Below are 24,088 nucleotides of genomic sequence, written 5' to 3' on the forward strand. Positions count from 1 at the left end.
CATTGCAGGGATCTAGCTTGCGGACTTAACATAAAACTTGAGTCATCGGCATACCTGGACACCGTTGTTTTTAAGCCTTGGATTTCTAATCCTCTAATGTTCTTATTGGATCTGATTTTAATAGCTAGCATTTCGATGGCCATAATGAATAGATATGGTGACAGCAGACACCCTTGTTTAACTCTTCTTGACAATTCAAAACTCTCTGAGAAGTAGCCGTTATTTACTATTTTACACCTGGGGTTGCTATACATTATTTTTACCCATTTTATAAAATAATTACCAAAATTGAAAAAATCTATTTATAAATCAAATCCAGTCTTACTTTATCAAATGCCTTTTCAAAATCCGCTTACTCAAGTATTACAATTGGGTACCTTTTCCACCACTGGCTGAACCAACATACAATTCAACCTTAGAACGTATGTTCACTCAACTTTTTGAGGTTGAGGGAACATACAATTCAATTTGAGAATGTATTCTACCTTATTTGCATATTTCCCAGTGTGCCTTTTGTGTGAAGTGCAGTTACCACCAATGGCTGTATTTGTTAGTGACAGAGACATGGTTGTTGTATTCAATGGCTTTCAGTCCTGTAGCCTTCACCAAGTAAGTGTCCAAGTGAATATTCTATCTTCAATTAAACTCTTTAAACAATACATTACAAATACACAATAACACAGTGGTCTGAAACTCCTTGGTTACAGGTCACATCAGGCCTGCAAATCACATAATGCTGGCTTGCAAAGTGATATGTAATTCCTATTGGAATCCAGACAGAATGAGGAGATCCAACAATTGGACCCACAACCTACATTGAGAATGACTGCCAGGATAGGGAAAAATGTATATTGAGCCGACCTTAATCATATAAACTGGAACAGCCATCTCAATAATGGGTGCAATAAGTCTAACTACTAACATATTGGATTAGTTTAGAAACATGTATATTATTTTTGTTAGTGTAGCATCAGATTAATCAACCAATCAATTTACATGCATAAACACAGGTATTGCAACAAACAATTCTGAAAAGCAACCTGCAATAATGAATGCTGGGAAATATGATAATGATGGGCGTGTTCTGAGTGATTTTTGAGCAAACATGAATCTGAAATTTTACTCAACAAGCTTATTCAAATTCGTCTCACTTTGAGCAGAGTATGTTGGGTAACAGAATGTAAAACAGTAGCTGAAATTATTGTCCTTTTCAAGTCCATTCAACTCACAGAATAACGCTGATTAAGCAATTGCTTAAATTGGCTATTTAAAAAAACATTTTTTTTTACAGTGCACACACGCACGCACATTAACATAAACTCTAAAACACAGACACTCAAGGTCTTGGGTAACAGCACTTTATTATGCTGTGTTACTGTCACAATACAATAACATTATTGTCAAGCTAATCACTTTGCTTGACAATATCATGCTGTCAAAATCAAAATGAATAATTTCATCACGATTAAGAAACACGCTCATGCAACTGTGACATTTGATTTAAATGTCTCATTACGTGACACAAGTTAATTGCCAATGACAGGAACATTCTCAAGTACATTTCTGATGGACATTTCTGACAAACTCATAGTTACATTACAAAAATCTATGAACCAACCGGCGGATGAATGACAGAATCAATCAATCAACTGACCAAGCGTCAGAGGAAAATTATTGTTTGGGTGCCGGTCTGTTTTGGTCTAGCCAGATCTTTTATGGTTATCTTCTCTGGCAAGAAGTGTTGTTGAGAACAGAAACAGTCTGGCACTTAGGCTAGTGTGACAACATGTTAACATCTGTTTGAAGTAATCTGTTTTTGACGCGTCGGAGGCACAGAAGGATCCTATCTCTAGCAAGAGTATGTCAATGGATGCTTTCTACTTTAGTCTAGTGCACTTCTGCTGTTGACATTCTTGATGCAAAAAACAACAACATATTTAGTGTAAGGCTTTTAGTAGCACTGAAACCATAATGTAAATCAATGTTCAGCGTGATGGGTGTGGTTGGTTTCTAATTCTACTTTGATCCACAGGCCAATCTGAAATGGCTCCCTATTCCCTATGCAATGCACTACTTTTAGCCAGAACCATTCATAGACCGGTCATAGCACTATGAGGGTTTGGCCAATAATAGTGCATGTATAAGCAATAGGAAGCCATTTTGGACTCAACCCGTTAGTTGACTTTCTTCTTCTGCTGCTCCTGGAAGAAGTCATTGCAGGCTACGGTCAGGGTCGCCACCAGAACCACAAACTCATTGAAGTCCACCTCGTTCTCTTTGTGGGAGTCCAGAGCATTCATGATCTTCTCCAGCAGCATGGGGTCTTTCTGAGACTGGAAATTAAAAGAATGAACAATTAATCAATCTATCAAAGATCTATCCACCAATCAATATTTTCAAACCCTGATTAAGTAAATTTGATAATTTAAGGGATGGGGCTGAGAGAATGTAACCACGCTCAAATTCATAGGCACAGCTATTATGCAAGGACTGAAAGTCAATAAGATCTACATCGTTTTGAGTCTATAAAACCTTTACAAATATATAGGCATATCTCATGAATGAAATAACCATTGAACAGCTGCAAATCTTCCAGACTTTAACTCTAGTGTTCTGTTCCCCTGGGCTTATTCCAGTTGACGTCAGGACACGCACAAGTCTCTGACTTACTCTACTACTCCACACAGCACTACCAGGAAATGGACCGTCCTGAATCCTGATAGGTCTTATGTCTGGATTCAGCTGCCTGGCCAATAAATACGTTCCCTTCGGACAACAGACTGCAATTAGGCCCTGTGTCAATCTCCCAGCCTGAGATCTGAGATGGAGATCTGAGGAGAGATGCCTCAGGCTCTGAGTCATTGGATTCATGGTGCTGAAGCCCCATCCAGGATATTAGACCCCCTAAGGTACTGACTGGGCACAGCACCGCACCTCACCACACAGCCAATGTCCACTGGAAGCTAGTGTGACAGTGGCAATAATCAATGACACATGAGCTGAGACCGATCAGAGGGGTGTGTGTGTGTGTGTGTGTGTGTGTGTGTGTGTGTGTGTGTGTGTGTGTGTGTGTGTGTGTGTGTGTGTGTGTGTGTGTGTGTGTGTGTGTGTGTGTGTGTGTGTGTGTGTGTGTGTGTGTGAGATGGTGACCGTTGGATGGCTTCTTTCAGTCAAGCCAAGCCAGTCTGGGATACAGAGCCCTGTGGTGACTTCAGGCTGTGGTGATATGGAGCTAATGGAGGTATGTAACACACACACACACACACACACACACACACACACACACACACACACACACACACACACACACACAGCTCAGGGGGCCATATCCTGATTTGATAGTTTGACTGGATATGTGCAAATCTTCATTGACATTTACGTGAAAGGTTACTATTTGGCCCAAGGTAACAACGGTGGATCTAATTCAACAGTAAGCAGTATCTATCGCCTCAGCATACAGTGTGATTGATCAATGACAGAATTACTCAGTGATAGATTATGAATTTTTAAATGTTTTAATCACTAATTAGCTCAATGTTGACCCTAGGATATGAAGCTACAGTATGAGTCTGCATCCCACATGGCCACATATTCACTACATAGTGCATTACTTGTGACAAGTAGTTTATAGGGAACAGGATTACTTTTGACAAGTAGTTTATAGGGAACAGGATTACTTTTGACAAGTAGTTTATAGGGACTAGAAATACTTTTGACAAGTAGTTTATAGGGAATAGGATTACTTTTGTGACGCGTCCTAAATGTGTGCAAGACTGGTACCAGGACACCGTCTCTATACTTGTCAGAGGTACGTCAGTGGGTGGAGACTAGTGACATCAGAAGGGAGTAGTCTAAGTCTATATTTGGAGGTGATGTGGGCCACTGCTGATGATGCACAGACACCTGAGGCTTCCTTCCATCAGAGTGAGGGAGGAGAGGTAGTGAGAAAACACCAGGGAATAGAGGGGGAAAGGAAAAGGGAAGGAGGAGAGATTTGTCTCTTCAACCCCTCACTCACAGAGGGCAGTGGAGAGTAACAAAATAATGAAGTTATACTCAACTTAACCAGAACTCAAAACTTCACAGCAAGGAAACTAATCCAGCATAATGTAGAAGGAGAATATCAAATAATTACCCTTTGCATTAGTGTTTCTTTCTTGCTTTCCTTTTTGGACAAGTGGATAACTCTACCATTCTCTTAATCAACCGTGTTCTAGCTGTATACTTTCTGTAGATGTAAGACTAGGATCTTAATACAAGGCAGTTTTCTACAGCAGGAAAATATTCCTGCAGCAACAGAAAATGTGAATTATTATGTGGATTATAATTCATGGATACATTTTGTAGGGGTTGATACATTTTTCGTTAGGACAACTCAAGTCTGACATTTTAAAGTGGAAATGACAAACTTTAGAAGCCTTTTTTAAACCTTGAATACACTACAAGTTTGCATTTCCTGCTGTGCAGGAAAATTCTCTGCAACAAAAGAGCGATGAAATTGTAGCCACTGAGGTATATCGAAGAACAGAAAAACGAAATTGCCACTCTTCACATCTTTGAGAATCATGTAAATTGTGTGTTGTAGGCCTAGGTCTATAATTAGAACAAAATGAACATAACAGACGACATGAATTTGTACCGCAACGAGTTGAGCGAGTGTGTTTTTTTTAAACGCTGGACATTTGCAAATTCAATACGCACTTAGTTGTCTTGTTCATCTTTCAAGTCTCAATGGGTAATCAAGTAGGATTAAGAAGCCCCCGAACACATCCATGAGTACTGCATAATCCTCACTGTTGATCACCATGAAATCAACGGAAGGAAAGAAAACAAGTTGAAAAGGTCACGCTCCGCTAAACCAAAAACATTTCCAATAATGAACACGTCGTTGACGTAACGACAGCTGGATGTGATGTGCTGTTAATATTTCATCTAAATACGTGGGTTCCACTACTCCAACTGTCACAAGGATGGCTCTAATTCACGACAACATATTACTTGAGGTTCAGCACACAGCTAATGTGCTACATCTATTCAAAAACATGTCACTGTTTGAGGAGGAGAGGGCAATAACTTGTGACACTTCTTACTACGTGGTGCCAAGTAAAAAGAGCTTGACACGAATAGAACTTATACAGTCTTCTTTTTCCTGTTCACGTTTTACGGTTTCACAAAAACAACAGTGAAATAGTGCCATAAGAGGTCAAATATTTCTTCCTAGGCCCATTCATGCAAGGTCCTCAGAAATAGACCGATTTTCAGCCTTTCAACTGTTAAACCTGGTCAAGTGAAGAGAATACCAAAATAACGTAAAACTATATTGAACATGAGAAATGATGGATACTAGACATCTTCTTCACCGTGAGGAAGACAGTGAGTTCACTGTTCAAGAGTTGTTTCAGCTCTCCCTTGTTGAGCTTGTGTTTGTCTCCATCGCTCCCGGAGTAGTTGTAGAAAACTGTTCTACTGTCCACAGCACCTTGAAGTCGGCTTGGCAGGATGGTGATAAGTAGTACTTAAAAGTATTTTACTTAAGTTCTTTACACCACTGTATATACTGTATATATGATGGTGTATATAGACAGTATAGACAGTATATGAATAGAAAATGTGTGTACAGCATTCGTTATATAGGATGAGCCTGGACTAGAATACAGTATTTACACTGAGTGTACAAACATTAGGAACACCTTCATAATATTGTGTTGCAACCCCTTTTGCCTTCAGAACATCCTCAATTTGTCAGGGCATGGACTCTACAAGGTGTCCAACTCGTTCCACAGGGATATTGGCCCATGTTGACTCTAATGCTTCCCACAGTTGTGTCAAGTTGGCTGGATGTCCTTTGGGTGGCAGACCATTCTTGATACACGCTGGAAAACTGCTGAGCGTGAAAAACCCAGCTGCGGTGCAGTTCTTGACACAATCAAACCAGTGCACTTGGCACCTACTACCATACCAACCTTTTTTCAAAGGCACTTCAATATCTTGTCTGGCCCATTCACCCTCTGAATGGCACACATACTGTATATAATCCATGTCTGAATTGTCTCAAGGCTTAAACATCCTTCTTTAACCGGTCTCCTCCCCTTCATCTACACTGATTGAAGTTAATTCAACAAGTGACATCAATAAGGGATCATAGCTTTCACCTGAAGTCACCTGGCCAGTCTATGTCATGGAAAGAGTTTTGTACACTCAGTGTACATATGAAGTGGGTAAGACAGTATGTAAACATTATTAAAGTGACCAGTGTTCAATGACTATGTACATAGGGCAGCTGTCTCTAAGGTGCAGGGTAGAGTACCGGCTAGTAACAGTGACTAAGTTCAGGGCAGGGTACTGGGTGGAGGCTGGCTGGTGGTGACTATTTAACAGTCTCTCTGTCCCAGCTTGGATGCACCTGTACTGTCTCCACCTTCTAGAAGGCAGCGGGGTGAACAGGCCATGACTCGGGTGGCTGAGGTCCTTGATGGTCTTGTTGGCCTTTCTGTGACACCGGCTGCTATAGATGTCCAGTGTGCTCCTCTTTTTTTCCCAGAGTACCCAGTTGTCTTGAACGCACTGAAGTCGGAAGTCTGAGATTTCCGAGTCCCGAGTTTCCAGTTGTTTTGAACACGGCATTTGTCTCAGCGGAGGGAGGGAGAGAGCAGCAGAGGGTCCGCCTCTCACAGTCCCTGCTCTCTCCTTCCTTTCCTGAGGCTAAGAGCGAGGGGACACCGTCTTCCAACTGATGACGAAACTCGAGTCCCACCGCATGTGCCTCATGCACAAATTCATGTTGTTCCTGTGACCAGAGTAAGTGAAATGTTCCTCGATTGTCAAATAGATACGACGAGCTGCTAATAATAATAAAAACACAGGGCTATCGACACACTAGGCTACTCACTGATTGCAGCTGCAGCGCGAGTGGAAGTAGGGAGAAGCACGTTTTATGTTTTGTAATAGTGTTGAATAAAAACAGTGCTGACAATGCTGAATAAAAACGTAGACATGAACTCACTCATAAAACAGTAGCTCTTTGCTGTATTCTTTGACAATCCCTGGTCAAGGTTTTAAAAGTTATGAAATCTCACGTAGGTTAATATCAAACTTTGCTGTGGTCGGGGTCGTGGAAGCTGTAGGCACGGTTATTTGAGCTATCCGATTGGCCAGCGTAGTAGGCGCACTCGATTTAGCCGCAGATCTCCCAGTCCGCCGAAGAGGTTCAAAACGGGAACACTTTGCCTACCCCGAGCGCAGGGCTTCTGAATCAAGTGTACCTACCGCCAACAGCACCAAAAAGGGCTAAGCACACACCCTTGTGGGGCCCCCATGTTGAGGATCAGCGTAGCGGAGGTGTTATTGGATACCTTCACCACCTGGGGTCGGCCCGTCAGGAAGTCCAGGACCCAGTTGCACAGGGCGGGGATCAGACCCAGGGCTCCGAGCTAAGGATGAGCTTGGAGGTGAAGGCTGAGCTGAAGTCGATGAGTAGCATTCTTACATAGGTATTCCTCTTGTCCAGGTGGGATAGGGCAGTGTGCAGTGCGATGGCGATCGCGCTTTCAGTTTTGTGCAAATGCTTCCATCTATCCACGAATTTTGGTTTGGAGAAGTTTTAATCGTCACAGTGGGAACAACATCCTCTATGCACTTCCTGATGTACTTCCTGATGCACCTAGACAGTGCATACATCAATACTCTATGTCATAATTAAAGGATATATGTAAACCTAACCGAAGGGAGTTTGTGTCCACAAAATGAAAAGTTTTAGAATTAACATTCCAATAAAGTAAGTGTAAAACTTCAGAAACTACCATCTCTGTTCCAGAGCAGAACCGTCTTTCTTCCAATGATACTTGACTGCCCTCTAGCGGTCTCAGAGAGCCTGTGCAGTCAACATGTGTTTCATGATGCTATAATGTTCTATGATGATCGCAAAACATTGGATCAGAATTCATTACCTTATTTGGTTAATTTAGATAATATAATAATATAAAGCCTCCTTTGAGTTAGAAAGTGATTACTTGAGCTCCACCATAGAAACCATCTCTGTGGTCAGCTCCACTTGCCTCTTTTCACTCCTAACCATCAGACCTTATTCTAACCAGCATGATGCTAGACGAACCACACAAAAACACAAATGTAATTCAACATGAATAATGTGGAGCCTTTGAACTCAAAGTCACTTTTGACAGCTTTCTATGATTTATTACTGTTGACCTCCAACAACAAGTCCATAAGAGAAAGAGAGGAGAGAGAGAGAGGAGAGGGAGAGAGGAAGAGAGAGAGAGGGAGGGAAGAGAGGTAGAGGAAGAGAGGAGAGGGAGAGAGAAAGAAAAAAGAAAAATAGGAAAACATATATTTTTTTAAAGTTGTTTTTAATTAATAATCAACTGATTTAACCAAAATTATCAAATTTGACAGTTCACAAGTTTCTGCATTAATACATGAGTACCAACGTTTGGCTTTGAACACAGTGTATTGTTTCTCCTCAATGCCAGTAAAGAAAACACTTGACTTTGTCTTTGTCACTTCTGAACAGCGGGAGGCAGCTCTCTCAGATCTGGGTCAGAAATGTGGGAGGGGGAGGGGGGGAGGAGGAGGTGGCGCCTCGATCTACATAAGAGGCTAAGATCGACCGCCAACCTAATTTGGCACTACGGCACCAGATTATTTGCCTTTTGCAGAAAAACAAACATTACATTACAGCTGGAAGTATCTTTGCCATTCTTGTGGAGTCTGTTTCAACCAACCCAGATATAAATGAATCCTCTGAGACTATTAGACTTTAGTTGGGACACAATGAGTGCAGGCGGTTTGTTCAGCGGTGTGTCTCTCCCCTGGATGTCTCACCTGACCGTGGCTAACCTTACCCTGACCCTGGGTCTGGGGCTCCCGGAGCAGTCCGTCCTCCAGCCGGCGTGGGACTACCTTCTGCAGCACCACCAGGCTGAGCTGCGGAGCCCTCTGTTCCCTGTGGTCATCTCTGTCTCTACCTACCTTCTCCTGGTGACCCTCTACACTCTGCTAGACCTCCTGGCCCCCAGCTGGCCAGCCCTCAACAGCTACAAGCTCCACCCAGACAGACCTGTCACCTGGGACAACATCTGGACCACCCTGTATCTCACGGCCTACAACCACCTGGTCTATATCTTTCCTGCTGCTGTGGGCCAGTGGCTGTGGAGGCCTCCTATCCCGCTCCCCCGTGACGCACCCACTCTAATGAGCTTCCTCCTGGGCATCCTGGGGTGCATGGTGGTCTTTGACTTCCAGTTCTACCTTTGGCATCTTCTACACCACAGAGTCCCATGGCTGTACCGTACCTTCCACGCCATGCACCACCAGTACCTTCAGCCCTTCAGCCTGGTTACCCAGTACGTGTCCGCCTGGGAGCTGATTAGCTCGGGCTTCTGGACCACTGTGGACCCCCTCCTGCTGCAGTGCCACTGCCTGACCGCTTGGGGCTTCATGGTGTTCACCATCTGTGTGTCCACTGAGGACCACTGTGGCTACGACTTCCCCTGGTCGCTGCACCGCCTGGTGCCCTTCGGCCTGTGGGGCGGACCCCCCAAACACGACGCTCACCACCGGATGCCCGGGACAAACTTCGCCCCGTTCTTCTCCCACTGGGACTGGCTGGGGGGGACTAACATGGTGCCCACCCCCTCCAAAGATAAATATGTTGAGGAAGGTCTGAAAGGGAGGAAGGATAAAGGAGCTTGAGTGTTGCTTTTTTTCTCCTCCCTCTCTCCCTTGACTGCTTTTTGTGTGTATTTCATCCAATCTCTCTCCCCTCCTTACTCTATCTCTCCTGTCTTTCTCTCTGTCCACCTCTCTCTCTCTCTCTCTCTCTCTCTCTCTCTCTCTCGCTCTCTCGCTCTTCCCCTTTTCCATCTTTCTTTGTCTTCATGAAATGTAATGACTTTACACTAACTGCGCTCTGTAGCTCTCTGTCAGATCTCTGGTTTTGTATGATATTGATTTGTTTGGGATTACTCTGTGGTTTTTTTCATTGGTTTCCATGGCATTCTCAGGTCAGACTTCCCTGCATTTGAAATGTGTGTGTTTTACTAATACCGCTAAAAATCCATGCTGAATGGAGTTTTATATTTTTGCTAAGCTGTTTGCTATTGACATTTTCCTATGTTTCTCTGTTTTGAACTCTTTTTTAATGCTTTTTTTGGGGGTAAATCCTATGACACACTGTATGGATAACCTGATATAGCATAACTGTCTGTTTGTAGATGAGAGAGATGTAAACATAAGACTGCACAAATGTTTTATAGGTATTTTAATAACTCATGTAGTATTTTTGGAAAATGTGTGTTTTGTTGAAATAACACAGTTGAAGGATTGCAGCACAGCAATTCAAGCAGGGTAACACAAAGGAAATGCGCACACACACACACACACACACACATACACACACACACACACACACACACACACACACACACACACACACACACACACACACACACACACACACACACACACACACACACATACACAAAAACCAGAAAGCTGAATGGCAGTCTTTTAGCGGTGTCCAGTGTGCCGCCAGAGCGATGCGTGGGGCCAATACTAATTTATCATCCTCTCTTTCAGACGCTGTCAATAATCTCTTTGGCAGAGACCTCTACACTGCCCCTCCCACGACAAAACACCTTCTTTGTGATCCATGATCTTCAGCCTGGGGCCTAAACAAAAACCAAACACAACTATTTCTCTTTTCAAGCATGTCATTGGCAGAGCATCAAGAATACTTGGTATTCCTAGAGAATTCGCTTGTGTTCTAATAGATTATTAATATGGGAAACTGCCGAATATTTGTACTGTGGATGATGATTGGAGCAGAGGGCCGTTGAAGAGTTAGAGAGCAGGGTGAAATGTCAGCTGTGTTTTAATCAGATTGTCAAACTACTGTTGGGAAAGGGTCTATAATTTTGGAAATATTAAAGAAATATGAATGTTGATTGTCATTTAAAAGTCATCGTCCCGCTGTGAGATGGAATCCTTATAGTGCTGTAAATGTGCCGACGTTTACAATTTTCATTCATTCTGTGTGCACTAACTATTGTTCACCCAAAAGGGCCCCCTCTTGGATTTTCATTCCATTAATTGACGACGGCACAGCCGATGTGTGCTCTTTCTACACGTTAATAATCCTCGCTTGTGTCACAGTTTTGAAACCCTTTGAACTTAACTTTCATGTCGTCGAGAAATTATTTTCTAAACACAAAAGGTACAATTACTATAAACCTTTTTGACACGATTCCAACAAGGCCATATGTTACAGCTTGTTTACAGAAGACAGAGAAGCCAACCTGTTTTAATTAGCAATCTAGTGTCTCCGAACACCTGTGTGTAACAGAAAAAGAATTCCAGTAAAGTGTTGTGACTAAAAAATACTGTTGGCTGCAACTGTGTAAAAACCAGGGGCGCAACTTTGGTTTTAGTGGGGGGGACATAACTTTTTTATAAATGTTTTTATATATTTTTTATCCAGTCGGATCCAACACTCCAAACCATCTACCCGACCGCTCTGAGGCATCCGCATGGTCCTAAAGCACACCGTTGCCTCGTTTTGTATCACATTCCAATGATAAAAATGCAATTTCAGAATGTGGGGGGGGGGGGCATGTCCCCAGTGAAAGTTGCGCCCCTGGTAAAAACAGAGTACAGTAGGCTAAGTGTATCTTTGCATTTCCATCCATGATATCAAAATTATAGTTTTAACCATGTTTACATTAGTTACAAACAAGCTTATATTTGGGGTTCTGGTGGGGTATGACAGTTGAACTAAGCTCATGATGAGGCATTTATACATTATATTCTTCAAGAATCAATGGGTACATATCATTAATTTATGAGTCCAAAGATGGATGTAGCAACTGCTGATTGACCCTAAAAGAGTAGGCTAGCTAGCCTACACTCCTTCAGTACATCTTGGGCTAAGTGTCCACACGCAGTATCTCTCTTCACTAATACAAGCAGTTTCACAAACAGTCCGCCAGAGGTCCTGCTAAGCATGAAGTACTATTTGAGACGTCGTACCCTGGTTAAGAAATGAGAAGTACAGTATGAATTAGACACAGACATACCTGGACTTCCATAAATAGGAAAAGGTCAGACCATAATTCATTTTATAACATGTATAGTTTATTCCTGTAACCTAAAGCAGACCACAGTTACTTCCCCTCATTGGAACATCTGCCATTTGGAGTTTCAGTCATGAAGTTCAATATTCAACAACTATTTATGTCATGTAATGTAATAGACACTGTTGAATAATTCAACACACACCCACACACTTGACATTACATTCAATCACTATGAATGAACCTATAGGGCTACTATAGAATCTCTGTTGTTGTAGGCAAAGAGGTCATACTGTAATTCTGGTTAAAACCTATGGCATGTCATGACACACTGTGCCTTTGCTTGTTGTTATTCATAGAGTGACGGTACTTGCCGAACAAGTTTGGTGTGTCGAGGCATGGAGCGGAACTCAAGCGTTGCAACACAAAGTGCCTATTTTTGAATGCGGCCCTTGAGGGACTGGCTGAAACAGAGACTCAGTGTGCGATCGGGTTTAGCGAAACCGCATATGTGAGTCATAAGTGTTATTGATAGAACTATGTGGTAGTTTCTCCCCTGGCCACCTTCAGGACAGGACGGCCCCTTCCTGCCCTCATCCACAACGTTTACGATATCAGCGCGATCTGGAAGACGCAAAAACCCGTCAGTCACCATTTTACTGCCCCCCCCCCCTCTCTCTCTCTCTCTCTCTCTCTCTTTCTTTCTTTCTTTCTTTCTTTCTTGTTCCCTAACCTCCCCCTCCCCTCTGTTAAACCATCTGTCATAATCGATCCCTATCTTCTTGTCCCAAACTGTTCCATAACCTGCCAATAAATGGAAATTAATCATTTTATGATCATTGGGAGGATACTGTGTGACTTGTAAACAATCCTCCCTCTCTCCCCCTCAGGTTGATGCAAATCCAGTGGTCTACCCTGTAAACACGAAGGGTTTCAGCACACTGATCATTTGACTGATACACAGAATAACACCCAACAGTCTCCCTGGAGATCTACTGAAGAGGCAGGATTTTCCTGCAGCCCTACCATAACAAACCTGATTTAACAAATCAACGTCCTTAGAGTAATTATATCACAACAGTGGTCAAAATGCTGCTACAACAGAACTGGCTGTATGGGTATGGGTACTCTCTTTTTTCATGGTATTTTATGGATGTGTAGAATCTGCTGGTTGTACAAACTGTATACTAACCCAGTGGTGTAAAGTACTTAAGTTCAAATACTTTAAAGTACTACATAAGTCGTTTTTGGGGGGTATCTGTACTTTACTTTACTTTTACTTCACTACATTCCTAAAGAAAATAAAGTACTTTTTACTCCATACATTTTCTCTGACACCCAAAAGTACTTGTTACGTTTTGAATGCTTAGCAGGACAGCAAAAATGGTACAATTCACACACTTATCAAGAGGACATTCCTGGTCATCTCTACTGCCTCTGATCTGACTCACTAAACACAAATGCTGTTGGAGTCTGCCCCTGGCTAGCCGTAAATGTGCTGTCTGGGTTGCTTAATATAAGGAATTTGAAATGATTTATACTTTTACTTTTGATACTTAAGCATATTTTAGCAATTACATTTAATTGTGATACTTAAGTATCTTTAAACCAAATACTTTGTTTCTCAAGCAGTATTTTACTGTGTGACTTTTTTTCTATTAAGGTATCTTTCCTTTTACTCAAGTATGACAATTGGATACTTTTTCTACCACTGTGCTAACATCCTCTCCCATTCCTGTCATACCTAGCATGTCTCATTGCCATGCTACCTTTGTAGAGAGTTGTCTACACATAATGTTCACTGAGAGTTGTACCTGAGTTAGTCTTCCGCCATATTGAAATCATGCTCTACAATGGACAACCTGGGCTAATCAGTCATCGGCGGACGCGGAACTACATAAAAGCTACCTTGTATTTTAAAGGAAATGTCTCATTTAAAGTAATAGTTTGTGTACTGTACTCCTATGTTACCTCTGTACTAGCCACCCTCACTACTCTCTTCAATCAGGTTTCGTAGGGGCCCTCTGTGACTATACTATGTGCATATAATGACTTTTTAAAAGGGCCCTGCCTGTATGTGTGAAGGAAATGTAGTCAGGAAGTGAAGTGGTCCTGTCTGTGGCAGCCTAGTTGCGTGAAGCAGATATTTTACTTACAGAGAATAGTGGCAATAGGCTGGGGGATGGTGACACCCCGCAGCAATATATAATCTCTGAAAGAACCTGGAGTAATCTATCCTCCCTGAAAACACAATGCTCTGCTCAGACTTTGCTCTTTTATCAAAAGTTGCTGTGTACAGCCTTTCTCTTAACCAAACAATGAATACATCAGAAATGAAATCAATGTTTATTGGTTGGTGCAGCGAAACGCTTATGTTACTAGCTCATAACAACGCAGTTTAATGTCAAATAGCACACAAATAATACCCCAAAAAATGAACAAATACATTTTTAAAAAACGAATCACGAAATGTCGGAACGAATCCGATTAACAACCGAAATAACACTGTTCCTGGTATATTGAATATGCACTGAACAAAAATATAAAGTCACCTTGTCAGAGAGATTTACATGGTTATCAAAACGTCACGCCAGGGTAAGCCTACACGAAACACAGCCCTTATTTTAAGCGTTTCTAAAATCCCCTATAGGAAAAATGAATGGTGTAAAAAAAAAAAAAAATGTAGCCATTTCCCTGTTTGACCGCTAGGTTTTATGACACCTCCACTGTGGGGCTCTATAGCACAATGGTAACACTTGGGTCATTGTGTTGGACTACAGGAGATGACTGGGTTCACCTTGTCTAATCATTATCTACAGATGAAAGACAGGATCCAGTCTCGCCACCAAACAATCCTCCTTATCTATCATTCTCCATTGTAACATTTTAACTTTAATTTGACAATTGAAATATCAGCAGGAAATAGCACTTTTCAATGGTCATAAATGTAAGATGCAGAATAGTATTATGCAAGACGGTGGATTGTTAAGGGAGGGCAGCATTCTAAGAAAAACAGAAAGGAAAATGCTGCACACTGCTGCTCATACTCCCAGGTGATATTTATTTATAACAATGTTTCGACCCTTAGGTCTGCATCAGGCATCCATATCCCAGGTGGAAGGTCATATATATATATATATACACACACACACAGTACTCAGTGACATCACTTCCTGAAACAGGAAGTAAAAAATATATAACATAGGTTCACACTATTAACATTCAATGTATTTAAATATATGATCATACACAAGGAATGTGATCAATATCTACAGTAACATATACACGTACAATATTCAAATTAGTATGATAAAAAAAACTATAATTTTGACATTTTGAAACTATAAAAACGGTTTCAAGTCAAACTCCTCGTTAAGGCCAAGAGGAGACAGTGTGTTGAGCCTGTGGATCCAGAAAGATTCCCTTTGAAGACGTTTCCTCTCAATGTCTCCTCCCCTGCGTGACATCTTGACTATTTCTATTCCAATGTATCTCAGAGAACTAATAGGAAGTCCAGCTTGTACAAAATGAGCAGCAACCAGATTTTTTTGTCTCACCTGTCCATATATTGCTGCGGTGCTCACTGATCCGTGTCTTAAGGCTTCTACGGGTTTTCCCTATGTGAGACAGACCACAAGGACATTAACATGTAAATAACGTTGGTGGACGTGCAGGTAATCAGATCTTAAATCTTTATCCTGTGTGGGGGTGGGTAAATGAGTTACATTTGTATGTGAAGCTGCATTGAGCCACATTTGTAATTAACCTCCAGAACCTTGTCTATGAAAGTTCCCCTTTTCTCTGTGGATAATCAGATTTAACCGCAATGTCTCTCATGTTTGGGGGTCTTTTAAAGACCATACGTCGGGGATATTTAAAGATGGGTTTCAACTGTGGGTCAGTATCAATACTGTACCAGTGCTTTCTGATCGTGTCCTTAAATGCCTTCCCCATCGGGGGGACATGCTCTGCTTTTTCTTTAACATTCGACTGTGTTTGTCCTTCAAAAAGATAATTGGCATGTTTTACCCAATTGTCTTTGTACCCCCTTAAACCTTTGTGTGAGGTCCGTGGTCCGTTTCTGGTAAGAGGCATCAGAGCTGCATATTCTTCTGATGTAACTGAATTGACTTATTGGAAGACTTTTAATAAGTGGACGTGGATGAAAGCTGTCACCTCTAAGGAGGGTATTCCTGTCCGTAGGTTTCCTGTAGAGATCTGTAGAGGGGGAGGTGTTGTGCTTAATAACCATCACATCAAGAAAACAGATTTGTGATAGGTCATAGTTAATGGTGAAACGTGTTCGTTCATAGAGTTAAGATAAGCATGGAATTCCAAAAGTTCTTCCTGGGTTCCTGCATAGATCACGAAAATGGCATCCAAATATCTCAGAATTAGGAGAATATTGGAGAGAAAAGGGTCTGGATTCAGCACCACATGTTTTTCAAACATTCCTAGATATAGGTTAGCATAATTAGGAGCCATAGTGCTCCCCATCGCTGTCCCTTTGGTCTGGAGGAAGTCTCCTCTGAAGAGAAAATAGTTGGGAGGTCAGTACCAGTTCAGCCAAGTCCACAATACAATTGATGCAGGGAAGAGCATTAAGGGGAGTTTCAATGAGGTAGAACATAATGGCCTCTAGGCCGACCTGATGGGCGATGTTTGTATATAGACCGGTAACATCAAAAGTACACAGAATATAATTTTCAGCTATACAGTCCACAGATTTCAAAAGATGAATAAAATCAAGTCTCTCTAGTATACGTGGGGAGGGAGATGGCCCCAGGGTTTCACAAGGTGGTCTACAAAAGGTAGAGATATTCTCTGTCAGAGATCCGTTACTACTGCCTAGTATAGCTGGTGTCATGCTGTTGTGAATTTTGGAGAGAGCGTATATGACAGGTGTGGTTTGGCAGTCAACTTTCATATACTCATTCTTCCATTGTCATTTCCACTTCAAGACAATTTATCATGGATCAGAGACGAATTGATTAGTCGGGTGCTTAGAGTCTTTTGTAAAAATTCATCATCACCGAGTTGTCTCAGAATGACCTTTTCATAGGCTGCTGCATTTTGTATCCCCACCGCACCGCCTTCGTCGGCAGGTTTGATAATGATACTGGAGTCATTTTTGAGTTCCATAAGAGATTCTTTCTCTGCTTTGGACATATTGTGGAATACCTTGTTCGTTTTGGTAAAAATCTGGTAAAAATCTGCTTTTCCTCTTAAAATGAGCCTTTCCCTTGCCATGTCCTCAGGGCGAGAGTCAAGTTTTGTCCTTCAGGTTATCAATGGGAAAAACATTAGCACTATATTCTGTCTGGCTACTATTATAGTGCAATGGATTAACATTGGCAGGTGCATAGGGAGAAACCCCATTACAAAAAATTAAATAAATAAAAAAAATACAAAAAATTTGTGTCAATCTCAAAAACTATGGAAAAACTTAAGTCTTCAACTGTATCAAAGTCATTGGCCTGTGATGTTCGGACAAATGATAGTCCCTTACCTAGGGCAGATGAACATGTAGCAGTGGACAAGTTAATTACTGTTTCTTGCGCCGTGTATGTTGCAGGGACTTTGGGTGTTGCCGTCTTCCTACGTAGTCCTCTCCTGCATTTCTTCGGGGAAGCAGGGTGGGCGGTGGTCGTGATGACAACCCATTCAATGACGTCTTCCATCGGGATTCCACGAAGAAAAAAAAACAAGACGCTCCGGCTCTGGATTGGTCACTGGAGTCAGATGTGATGGAGTTGGTTGATCGCCACACTAACAGCCCTTTAGGATTACGGCTGGGCTGGTGTTCACCCTTCCAGCACGCTCGTGGGTGAGTGCCAATTGGCTGTCTCCGGTCATCCCTGCAGAAACATACCTTCTGCTCCTTGGAGTCCGCAATATCACGCAGCAATCTAACACACAGATCCCTAAAGAATTTAAGCTATGAAGAGTTTATATTGTAGTGTCTAGTTCTACCAGGACAGATTAGGGTGTCTGTATAAACACAGAGCTAGGGAGTGAGCTGAACATGGTCATCTCTCTAGATCCTTATATTTTCCAGTAGACTACATTTAGTTTTACACAAACTCTACAGAACAAACCTGTTCCCACAGCGCAACGTTGCACGGCTTACTCTATATTGAAATATCCTCCATCAAAATACTCCTCTCTCCAAAATACTCATAAAATATATATACCTATTAAGGGGCAGTGAGGGGTGTATCGCAGCCAACCAGTAATCAGAGGTTGTTCCTGCCTGCTCTCAAGAGGCTCCTCGAGACCAGTTATCTGTGTGAAAAATAAAATAAGTAAAATAGCTGACACCATGGAAACATGTCCCATCTCGCTCTGAAACACTCCCCAGCCTAGACTACCTCTGAATGACTGAGACAGAAAGTCTTTGTAATAGAAGAGAACCTGAAAAATCCCTGTAGTTTTTCCACAGTTGTGCTGATACATTGACCTTCATGGAGAAAAAAAACAAACCAAGCTGTTAACTGATCCACAGAAACATCTGTCCTCAGATTGTCACACAAAGTCATCAGGACACGTTTCACAGAATCCAACCTGTGAATGAAGAAGACTATAATTACAGACAATGACTCTTGTTGTAACGTCATTTTCCACCATGTGAGTGGAGTGAGTCAGTCTACCCACCTCCATGAGCACCAGGGCATTGGAATGTGATAAGGATTACGCAACCGAGACAAAGTTACACATTAAAAGAACAATATTAACTATAGAAACTAGCTAACACCATTAGCTTATTGTATGTCATACGTTTATTTAAGAAACAAACAAACTTAAAAACAACAAATATTTGAATGGCTTAAAACAAACTTTTAATGGCTTAAAACAATGGCACAAAAGTAAAAATGCACAGTGTTAATATGTCTGGCCTACAGCCTATATGATCTCACTGAGGCAAATATATAGTATAAAAGGCATAAAACAGTGAAGACATGTAGACTATAGACTTACAGCCAGTTTGGCCCCAACACTGCCGCTCTAAAATATGGCTAACTCATCACCATAATACTCAATACTTTACACCTAACTGCATGACATTTGACAGCACGTTCCTTTAAATTTAGCACAATGTAAAAGTCTAACAGGGGGATTTCATAAGACATGTTGTTTCCCCCATGTGCTAGGCAATAACACGTCCGATATGCATTGCTGTTTGACCTCTTAATCTTCACATTAAGACAATATCTAACTAGATATTTACATCTTTCACATTTGCCCTCTAACGTCATTCATGTGAAAATCACAAAAGGAGTAACAAGTCCAGGCTATCTATCTATCTAAATCTATATCTATATATCTATATACACATATATACACAGCCATTTTCACTAGTCGTCTGTATAAGGTGACTCGGCGGTGGCGGAGTCCTAATTTAAAAAACTTACTAAAACTCCTACTGACACACTGTTAGACAGATAACTAATAAAGTTCCTCTTTTGGGTGGTTCGCTTACTGTGCCGAGACCCATTTTCTCCTCTTCCGGACTCGATGTCCTGGTCCTGTGAGAAGTCAGGTTGTGCGTCTGTCCCACACAATAACACACCATCATGATCCCTTTCTTGTCAATTATTCTATTTCACAACGGTTAATAGGAGAGACCCTTTTAGGTCTCTACATTTTCACAAGGCGCGCACAGCCAGTTCCAGCGCATCACAGTCCTTTTTTCCCCCCGACGACCCTCTGCCAGCGTCTTTCCCCAAGTCATCCACTGCTAGCAGGTACTGCTCTGTGTGTTCCCAGACTCAGACACGTAGGCCTTGCTCTTCCTGGAGTACTTCATGGAGCTGAAGGAGACCCTCATCCTCTCCACCGTCCTGCTGCTCCTACACAGCAGTGTGTTCTTCACATGGTCCCTGAAGTCCTCAGACACAAAGTAGTAGATAAAGGGATCCAGACAGCTGTTGAGGCTGGCCAGACACAGAGTGGTGATGTAGAAGCCGTAGCCGTTGTTGACCACCCCGTCTTTGAGGAGGGAGTAGTGGACGACCAACATGATGTTACTGGGGATGAAACACACCAGGAAGGTGACCAGCACGGTCACAATCAGCACCACGGCTTTCCGACGGTTCTTCCCGGCGCTCCCGTCCTGCATGGCATTCCCGAGAGCTTTGAGGAGGAGGATGTAGGCCAGGATGATGACCAGCGAGGGGACCAGGAACACGATGCCGGCCATGAGGACGAAGTAGAAGTAGGGGAGCGCTACGTCAGGGAACGGGTCCTCCAGGTCATGGATGATGTTGACGTCATGGCAGGTGGTGATGTTAGGGTCCTTGAGCTTGGCCGTGTGGTTGTACAGGTACAGAGGGGTGGTGGTGAGCCAGATGAAGGCCCAGATAGAGACAGAGACAGCAACCGCCACTTTGTTGTTCTTCCTCTGCTGAGATAGAGGATGGGCCACACCCCAGTAGCGTTGCACACTCAGACAGGTGATGAAGAGGATTGAGCAGTACATGTTTCCGTAGAAGAAGCCCACCAGGACTTTACACAACCCCTCACCATAGATCCAGTCGTTGCCGTTGAGGTGGTAGGCGATCTTCAGGGGAGTCCAGATGACAAAGAGCAGGTCGGACAGAGCCAGGTTGGCCATGTAGATGGCGGAAGGGTGCTTCTTCTTGGTCCTGAACAGGAAGACCCAGATGGCCATGGCGTTGGTGGGGAGCCCCACAGCAAACACCACTATGTAGACGATGGGGAGGAACACCGTGGTCAGACTGCTCCGCAGCGTGTCCGCGGTCGCCTTGGACACTGTAACACGGTCGGCATCCTGAGGGTCAACCACCCCGATGAACCCTCGTCCTTTTGATAAACACAGGAGAGAAACGTCACTGACAAAGACCTATAATGTTTTGGTGAGCACCAACATACAATACGTTACTGTAAGAAAAAACAACATGGCTAAACATACACAAATCATTCAATTAAGCAATGATTTGAAATACAGGTTCTACATTGTTAAAAAAAATGTACTTAAAAAAAAAGGTCAAACATGATAAGGTATTAACTCGATTTTCACAGTCTTCTTAATATCTCAAATATATAGGGTCGTTCCATCTCTAGGCGATCCATACTAAATGGGTAAACACAAACAATATATATTCCTGACACACGAAAAAGCATTTTCAATAAAGAACTGATGATACTATGAAAAAGTAGGTTAACCACAGGTTGGAACCGACGAGTACGCTAAGCACAACACACGGTCTTTACAGGTCTACTGAAAAAGACATGAGATACTTTACAAAAGGTAAATCTTACCTTGAAACGGATTTGCTGCACACGCACAACCGAGCAACAATAAGCAGGAAAGTATCCGAGATGAGGCCATTGTCCGTGAACTTTGGACAGAATGAATGGTCTGTGTATCTAGTCCTACCGAGTTCGAAATGGTTGTTAGCTTCACTCCGATTGTCCAATATACCTTTCTCTCTCTCTCTCTCTCTGCCCTAAACAGGACACACCCTAACAACTACCAGAGACTGACGGAATCAAACACCGTGCGCCCTCTCTCTGCACGCACGTTACATGGTTTCGAGTGTCTGTGAGTTTCCACCTGCCTGTAGCATAGTGCTTTGGTTAACAGGAATCACTAAACCAATAGGAGAGATGACAATGTATGAAACACCATATTTGTATGCTGCTTACAAATCTACAGTCCTTCACTAAGCATACAAGTAGTTTCCTTTGGCTTTTACAACATCTCGAGTCTAAACAGGGAAGGTAATCGCGTAGCTGAGTAGAGCGATACTGCTCTTACCTGTTTGGTCATATCTAAGGATCGCAGACAAATCGCAGTTAATTCAATGTAAATCTTATAGGGATGTGTAGGGGAGACCGGGGATGGTTGTAACGCTTGCAATTACTCCAATCGGGAGCGAGGTAGAATCATTTGATTCACTGTGCACATGCTCAGTTTAGTATTGAACTCTCATGTGAAAAAGCAAGTCTCTGTGATGAACTGCAGATTCCATTGACAGAAATCTGATTTCTAGGTCAATTTGTTTTTGTGATGGCATATACATGGCTTTGTAGTTCTGTTCACCAAACTTATATCAGGGTTATATCTGATTTCAACCCAGTTGATCTACGCCTTCTCAAAAGCAGGGCCCAGGAAAATTGCAACAAGGGGTCGGAAGAGGAGAAAAACTGATTTTGATGGATACACCCATCAAGCAGGCACCGGAAGAAGAGCATAAAAAGTCAAGCACTCAGAAGGCAAAAATGTTCATTGCCCTGCCTAAAAAAACTGCTGGAAAGAAGCAAGCCAAGACAAACCACACTGAACAACATCAAAAAACGGTCCTACCTAAGAAAAAAGCCAAAACAAAGCAGATTGAACCAGAAGATCCAGATTCCTTGAAGAAAACTTCTGCATTGTGTGCATGAGTGTGTTGCTGGGAAAGCAAATTATGGGCCCACCAAGCCTGTACCCCAGGACAGCCATACCACTGTCACAACTGTGACTCTGATTAAGTGAACATGTCCAACATTGTCACACACAGCCACGCACGCAAACACACGTTCAGGTGTTTAGTTTAGCCTAGTTGTTTGGTTGAGAACCATTTAGGAGGGTAAAATAAGTGTATTATTTCTGCCAAACAAAAGGTAAACTTGGCAATGTTGCTCTCATGGTCTCAAAAGCATTCAATAATTAGTTGCATGTCATGATTTATGCACTTTTTCATTCTGTTACAATACACCCCAAGCACTGTTACAACTAAACCAGAACATGGGGTAAATTGTAACACTTCACTCCTGACTTATATAGAAATGGGTAAGGGAGACCAGGGATGGTTGTAACACTTCACCTTTTCATCAGTTTCTCAGAGATTGTTTATGGTAGTGTATTCAAAACTTGATACAAACAACCTACATCTGTCCTTTACAAATTGGTGTGGTTATATCGTCGGATGGGGCCACAGTGTCTCCTGACCCCTCCTGTCTCAGCCTCCAGTATTTATGCTGCAGTAGTTTATGTGTCGGGGGGCTAGGGCCAGTCTGCTATATCTGGAGTATTTCTCCTGTCTTATCCAGTGTCCTGGGTGAATTTAAGTATGCTCTCTCTAATTCTTTCTTTCTTTCTTTCTTTCTTTCTTTCTTTCTTTCGTTCTCTCGGAGGACCTGAGCCCTAGGACCATGCCTCAGGACTACCTGACATGATGACTCCTTGCTGTCCCCAGTCCACCTGGCTGTGCTGCTGCTCCAGTTTCAACTGTTCTGCCTGCGGCTATGGAACCCTGACCTGTTCACCGGACGTGCTACCTGTCCCAGACCTTCTGTTTTCAACTCTCTAGAGACAGCAGGAGCGGTAGAGATACTCTCAATGATCGGCTATGAAAAGCCAACTGACATTTACTCTTGAGGTGCTGACTTGTTGCACCCTCGACAACTGTGATTATTATTATTTGACCATGCTGGTCATATATGAACATTTGAACATCTTGGCCATGTTCTGTCATAATCTCCACCCGGCACAGCCAGAAGAGGACTGGCCACCCCTCATAGCCTGGTTCCTCTCTAGGTTTCTTCCTAGGGAGTTTTTCCTAGCCACCGTGCTTCTACACCTGCATTGCTTGCTGTTTGGGGTTTTCAGCTGGGTTTCTGTACAGCACTTTGAGGTATCAGCTGATGTAAGAAGGGCTATATAAATACATTTGATTTGATTATATGTAAATCAAACTGCAAATGCATGGTGTTGTCTTAAATACAAGAACTATGCCAATCTGGTATTGGTTCTCTTGGGCATTGCTGCAATAAACAAAGTATTTACCATTTCATGTATGCCTGGACTATGGTCACTTGAGGCAATGCTTTTTAGATATGTGCTTTTTCCACTTTGAAATAGACCCATTCCACCATTTCTTTATTCTGATGAAATAGATTTGTCAACCAAGTTGAAGAGTGCCATTTCAGCAACATCTCTCAGGGTTTAGGCTAAAGTCACTGACAGAACTATACATACTGTGCATCATAGCCGC

General features: G+C 42.4%; 3 protein-coding genes across 3 annotated transcripts; 1 reads left to right on the forward strand and 2 right to left on the reverse strand.

Annotated features, from left to right (window-relative positions):
• Window positions 1-2,174: 2,174 nt before the first annotated feature.
• On the reverse strand, window positions 2,175-7,480 carry LOC106563094 (protein S100-Z-like). Its single transcript, XM_045688883.1, has 4 exons — window positions 7,418-7,480; window positions 7,232-7,262; window positions 5,361-5,515; window positions 2,175-2,333 (listed from the first exon to the last, which is right to left on the reverse strand). The coding sequence occupies exons 1-4, from the start codon at window positions 7,478-7,480 to the stop codon at window positions 2,175-2,177; spliced, it is 408 nt and encodes a 135-aa protein (XP_045544839.1).
• Window positions 7,481-8,631: 1,151 nt separating this feature from the next.
• On the forward strand, window positions 8,632-9,805 carry LOC106563107 (cholesterol 25-hydroxylase-like protein 2). Its single transcript, XM_014128331.3, has one exon. It carries the CDS (start codon window positions 8,749-8,751, stop codon window positions 9,706-9,708), a length of 960 nt encoding a protein of 319 aa, XP_013983806.2. The 5' UTR covers window positions 8,632-8,748; the 3' UTR covers window positions 9,709-9,805.
• A 9,044-nt stretch (window positions 9,806-18,849) lies between these two features.
• On the reverse strand, window positions 18,850-21,470 carry par2 (Proteinase-activated receptor 2). The gene is given in 2 exon segments (NM_001140517.1): window positions 18,850-20,909; window positions 21,369-21,470. Coding segments are annotated over 2 exon segments (1,155 nt in total). The 5' UTR covers window positions 21,439-21,470; the 3' UTR covers window positions 18,850-19,824.
• Between the last annotated feature and the right edge of the window lie 2,618 nt (window positions 21,471-24,088).

Source organism: Salmo salar, chromosome 11 (assembly GCF_965601325.2).
Source record: "Salmo salar chromosome 11, fSalSal1, whole genome shotgun sequence".
NCBI classification, from domain to species: Eukaryota; Metazoa; Chordata; class Actinopteri; order Salmoniformes; family Salmonidae; genus Salmo; species Salmo salar.